At 55.5% G+C, this 6,000-nt stretch overlaps 1 protein-coding gene across 1 annotated transcript in view; it reads right to left on the bottom strand.

Moving 5' to 3' along the window:
• Nucleotides 1-292: 292 nt before the first annotated feature.
• Nucleotides 293-6,000, bottom strand: part of NMT1 (N-myristoyltransferase 1) — a 30,633-nt gene continuing 24,925 nt past the window's right edge. Inside the window, exons 9-12 of the mRNA XM_070389967.1 lie at nt 3,240-3,410; nt 2,483-2,650; nt 1,358-1,495; nt 293-672 (exon numbers count right to left, since the gene is read on the bottom strand). Of these exons, the coding sequence (XP_070246068.1) occupies nt 652-672; nt 1,358-1,495; nt 2,483-2,650; nt 3,240-3,410 (498 nt within the window). The 3' untranslated portion in view covers nt 293-651. The remainder of the gene's footprint in view (nt 673-1,357; nt 1,496-2,482; nt 2,651-3,239; nt 3,411-6,000) is intronic.

Genomic DNA, 6,000 nt, shown 5'->3' with positions numbered 1-6,000 from the left:
CTTCCCAGAGAGCGCTGAGCCCTCCCCAAAGCCCTGCACAGCCCCTCCACCCGACGCTGCCATTGCCAAGCCAATCAAACCCAGCTGACTCAGAAGGGGAACTGGGTAAGCCTCCCACATCCTCTTTCTCCTGCTCCCCTGAGAAAAGTCCATGCCTGCTTTCAGAAGGAAACAATTCAATTGTACCGATATGTGTCTGTCGGGCACTGGCCTTAGAGTCGAATTTTGAGGAATGATCTGGATTCAGTTTTTCATTAGAGACCAAACATCCTTGTACATTTGGAACATGAAAGATATTTAAAATATTTATATATATATATATAATATATATATATACTTTTATTATTCACCCGTTAACTCCATAATATGCCAATCACGAGCTAGTTTTCAGCAGTTACATTCCCTTGATCGCGGCTGCATAACGATGCGATTAATTGGAAAACAGGGAGACCAGAGACACGGCCAGAGATGGCATCTCGCAGCCTACGCCATTAATACAATCATCAAGTTCAGCGGCGGTCTGTAAAGCCGGTTCAGTTCTGCTCCCCTTGCCAGGGATTCTCACGTTTGTGAAAATTGGACCAACAAGTGGTGGGGCTCCATTTCCTGGTAATTCTCAGTGGCTTTATCCAGAATCTCACTGGCAACTGGTTACTGTAACACCAGCCCAACCTAGGAGAGCCAAGAGGGGAAAGGCAGAGTTGAGGGGGCAGCTATCCGGACTCCCCTACTCCCCGTGCAGTCCTGAAGGCCCAGTGACAGAGTCCGCAGGGCGCTACTGTGCGGAGTGAGCAGGCTCCGGCGAGTCCTGGGCTCTCACTCAACCTCTACCTGATGCTTCAGACATCAGAGCCTTTATCTGCAGCACCCTGAGGAATACTGGGCACCAGGCCGCACTCCAGTTCATCTGCCAGGTACCCTATAAGTGTCGGCTTCCCCTGGCCCTGAGCTGCCCTCTGGAGCTGGTGGAGGAAGGGCCATGCTGGGACGAGGGCAGCAGCCCCTTGAGTCAGACTCTCTCTTCCTGGCAGACCACGGGCATGTGACTGGCCAGTGTCCTGGGACAGTCCCAAAGCCCTGCCGCATTGGACGAGGCCACTCGCCTGGTGGGAGGATGCTGACAACCTTCCCACTTCCGTGTGGCTCAGGGGCCTGTGCCCTCTGCCCCCCTCACACCTGCTGCTCACAGGGGAACACTGGCCCTGCTCGTGTGGCCACCAGAGGGAGGGGACTCTTCCAGGGCCCAGACTGATGCTGGATCCCAGACCCAAGGCCCTGCTTCTATTACAGGTACCAACACCTGACCCAGGCCAGCCCCGAGTGGGCCCAGCTGCCAGGGTGCCCAGAATGTACATACCTTCTCTGCCCCCATGCTGGGGCACTTCCAATTGTACAGGTAATACTGTAGGTTGCCATCCCCAATGCCGAACTTGAGCTTCTCCAGGAAGGTTTTGTTCTCCATGAGATCCAGTGCATTGAACACGTCAAACCCTTTCTGCGGGGCAGCAGGGAGAAACAAGGACAGGTGAGGATGGGTGGACGCCGCCTCGCATTCCTGCCCTCTCTCTCCTGTTGTATCAGAACTGCCTCACGGGCAGGCGGCCAGGGCAGCGATCTGCCTTCAGAGGCGCCTGCTGCTTCTGTGGACATCCAGACTCCCGTTAGCGCCCTGCTCTCTGGTAGCAGTTCTCATGACGTGCTGAGTGCCACCTTACCTGGCCTCTCCGCAGCGTCCCCACAAGGACGCATTTGTGCACCCAGAGTCCAGGCCGCCGCTCCCATTGCTATGCTTCCCTGAAACATGCAGGTAACTTCCACAGTCCTCTCTGGAGACCAAGGCCTGAACCTTTTCCTAAGAGAAGGTGCTCAAGAGCACCTCTGCTCTTGAGCCTCACTGCTCCCCAACTCCCTGTCGCCCCAAGTCCCAGGCCTTGGCGCACCGAGGGACTTAATGACATGTGACATGCTTCTCTGAGGCTGTGACAGACTTGATCAGGGACTGGATGGTGGCTGGCAGCCGGCGCACAGTGGACCAGGCCGAGCGCAGGTAGACCCCACGGGCTAGGGCTGCCCAGTGACCTCTCAGGTGAGAGAGAAACCTGGACCCCTCTCCGCCATGCCCCACCAGTCAGCGGCTCATGACTCACCACAACAGACACCACCAATCTTCCCATTCCCACATTGGGGAGGTCGTAAGGAGAACCCCTCACCTCCCCGTGCAGGCCTGGCTATTCAGGCTCCTTGGCAGCACCTCCCGTGAGAACAAAACTCACTGAAATACATCAGGAGTTCAATGCCTTCACCTGGTGTGGACACTCCTTGCTCCCTCCTAGTTTTTGAGCTGAGGGCTGGAAACCGCTAGGCTGCTCCCAGAGTGAAGCAGGAAGATGACGAGGCCTTGAAGCCCCCCCGCCCAGGAGCAGCTCCTGAGAGCTGTGCTCAGCACTGCCCCACCGCCCCTTCCCTCTGGTTGGCTCCTCACCATTTTGGCGAGAACGAGGGCGTCGCTCATGAGGTCTAGGAGAGGGGTCTGAGTGTGAACATTGTAGAAAGAGTAAGCAGCCTTCAGACTCTTGTGGGTCGGGTGGTTCATGATGGTGGACGGAAGTGTATAAAAGCTCAGGAAATCAGTCACCTCCCCGTTTGCATTCTGATGGGAAGACAATAAAGAAGGCAGGGTCACACCGGCACGGGGCCGCGCAGCCTGGGAACAGAATGTTCCCATTGCCCTCCGCCACCCTCGGGCAGCTCTGTCCCTCCAGATGAATGAGTGGAAACTGAAACAGGATACACAGGGAGGAGAAAACACATCAAGAGGGAACCCGAGGACGGCGCTGGGAGGAAAACCCAGGCTGGGCCGGGAGACTGACTCTGCCACACTCCTTCCCCACCTGCAGCAACAGGGCCTTCTCACAGCTCATGGCCCCACAAACGTCCAGCCAGCTCCAGACCCAGCAGAGCTCACCTGACCAACTGGGGCTCAGCTCTGTCTGCTCAGGGTCAGCAGCGGGGAGGGAGAGATGAAGGGCTCACGCCAGGGCCAGAAGAGCTCTTTTTAGCAAATGCAAGCTACAACTTCCTGCCTTTAGTGGAGCCCAAGCACAGGTGGTCCAGGAAGGCTAGGGTGCCAACTCTCTGGTCAACTGCTCTTCGGTTACCGAGCCCGGGGATACCCATCACTGCGGGAGAACGCCTCCCTGTCCACGGGGCCAAGGCCCAGAACACGCGTCCCCGCTCACCTCCACCACAAAAGTGTCAATGATATTCTCCTGGGGGTAGAACCAGTGCTCCACCTCCTCCTGGCTCATGACAGGCGTGAGGTGGAACTGCTTCAGGTACCGGCTGAGGAGCTGGTGCACTACTGGAATGTCCTTTTTCTCCATTGGTCGCAGCCCAGCTGTCTTGGGAGTCTGGAAGAAAGAAACCAGAGAGCATGAGATGTGCTGACCATGAGCGCCCTGGCTCCCTCTCAAGTCCTCCACGAACCGAAAAGCTCATGCTGTCTGCCTTCCTACCCTGACCCTGAGTCTACCCCCCCACGCCCTCAAGAGAGCCTCCTCGATCATCTCAGGTAGCCCCCTCTCACCCCCTGTCCACATCCGCAAGCACAAGTCCCACCCTCATGGTGAATCTGGCCCTTTCCCTGCCGGTTAAGGCTGCCATCCTTGGCTAAGGCTGTTGCGTCAATCTCTTATCCACATGGCCCAGGCTGGCTTCCTAAGAAAACACAGCCCATCACAGCCCTGCCTGCTCCAGACGCCCCAGCACAGGGCCCAAGACCAGCCACCCTCGGAACCAGTGGTTGTTGTAGCTGTGACCGTCTGTATTTCTGGCCCAGGAGCGCTCAACAGAAGCGATTTTGCCTCCCAGGGGACATCTGACCATATTTGGAGATGTTTTTGGGTTGTCACATTAGGGGCAGGGTGGCTACTGGTATGGAGAAACCAGGGATGCTGGTAAACATTCTGCAACATACAGGATGGTCTGCTTGACCAACAACTACCTGACCCAAAGTGTCAATGGTGCCGTGATGAAGAAGCCCTGGCCAACGCATGGATGTGCTGAAGTGGGTCCAGCCCAGGGCTGTTCCTGGGCCTCCCAAAGGCTTTCTTAGCTCCCCACCCTTGAGCCTCACAATCCTCTCCCCCTCAACTGCAGCTCGTCTCTTTCTGCACGGCTCCATCTCCTACCGACTTAGGGCACTTCACAGGCACCCAGCCACAGGCACCGTGGAACCCTGGGGGCCCAGCAGAGTCTACCCTGGATGCCCACTTAGGGATGTCCACTAGCACACCGTTGGACCAGCAGCACCCCTGGCAGGACAGTGATGCCAGTTAAATTCAGAAGAAAAGCATTAAATTCCCAGGACTTAATCTCCTGCCAGAATCCCACTCCACAGCTGCTTCTCCTTAGAAAATGCTTAAGTGGAAAAGAAGCCATGTGATGCTCGGGAATAAATACTGTGGCTGAGGGAACATCCCCAAGGGCTTAATACACAAAGGTGAAAAAAATGAAAGTGTCAGTCACTTGATAGTGCCCGACTCTTTGCGACCCCAGGTACTGTAGCCCGCCAGCCTCTTCTGCTCATCCTCCAGGCAAGAATACTCAAGTGGGTAGCCATTCCTTTCTCCAGGGGATCTTCCCGACCCAGGGATTGAAACTGGGTCTCCTGCATTGCAGGCATATTCTTTACTGTCTGAGGTGAGGTCAGCCAAATCTGCAAATGGGGTGGAGTAGGTTTATATGGGGCTTCCCTGGTGGCTCAGTGGTAAAGAATCTGCTTGCCAATGCAGGAGACAGGGTTCCATGCTGAGGCCTGGAAAAGAAAATGGCAACCCACTCCAATATTCTTGCCTGGGAAATCTCATGGACAGAGGAGCCTGGCACGCTACCACCCATGGAGTCAGAAAAGAGTCAGGACACAACTTCGTGACTAAATAATGACAGGTTTATATACCGCAGTCACTGCCTGACACAACCGATTCCCAGTGCAAGACCTGCTTTATCTGTAAGTTTACACTGGAGTATACTTGAGTAGCACCGTTGTGTTAGTTTCAGGTGAACAGGAATTGCTTTTAAAACTGCAGCTCCACAAACTCCAGCTGCCAAAATTCCTTGCTAAACCTGATGTCACTAGGGAACACTCACTGACCTTATTTCTACGTGGCACCACCCACAGTGACACCTCAAATCCTGGACTGAAAAAGCAGCCCTGCTGGGGTTCTCCCACAGGCAAGGAGATCCAGAGACATTCTCCTAGCTGCAACACCACTTAAAAGAATGCTCTCTGTCTGCCTAGCAGGCGGGACCAGTCTAGCATGAGAACAGAAAGGAGGGGACACTCATTGTGGCTCCCTAGTCTGGTCTCCTGGGCAGTGCCTAACTGTGCTGCGGCGGGCCCTCCAAACTGGACACTGATGACCCTGGCCCAGCGGTGGGTCGGCCCTCGGGTCAGCCGGCACCCAGTGACTGCGCTGACCCTGCCTGGAAGGGCTCTGAGGGAAGAGAAAGGACTGTAAGACCCAGGAGCATCCATCTCACTGGCAAACCAGGCAAACCAAGGCCCAGAGTTGAAAACCAGCTCACCGAAGCTGCCTGGTCCTTCAGTGGCAAAATCTGAGCAGGAGGACTGAGCCTGGAAATCTCAGCTCCCCTCGAAGGCTCAGTCACCCACCCTCTACCCGACTCAGCAGAAGTAGCAACAGATACTCTATGGCTCGTTTACACTGGTCCTGGGATGGGCTGCAGTACAGCAGATTCCTCTCCCCACTGTGCTGCCCTCAGGCTGAGATTACAAAATAGGCGCTCTCTGAGTCTGCCAACAGATGGCAGAGAAGCGAGTCCAGGTGCAGGCTTGGGAAAACAGAAAGTCCAACTAAAATAAAACCCAGGCTACAGATAAGAGGAGGAGAGAAAGGGCAAGGCCAGGAATCCGGAAACCATGGGCTGGGCTGCTTTTCTGGTAAGAGAGCCCCCTGCCCCTGGCTCAGGCCCCACCAG

This window comes from Bos mutus, chromosome 19, assembly GCF_027580195.1.
Source record: "Bos mutus isolate GX-2022 chromosome 19, NWIPB_WYAK_1.1, whole genome shotgun sequence".
Classification (NCBI taxonomy): domain Eukaryota; kingdom Metazoa; phylum Chordata; class Mammalia; order Artiodactyla; family Bovidae; genus Bos; species Bos mutus.
Note: the sequence above shows the minus strand (reverse complement) of the source record. Positions and strands in the feature narration are given on the sequence as shown.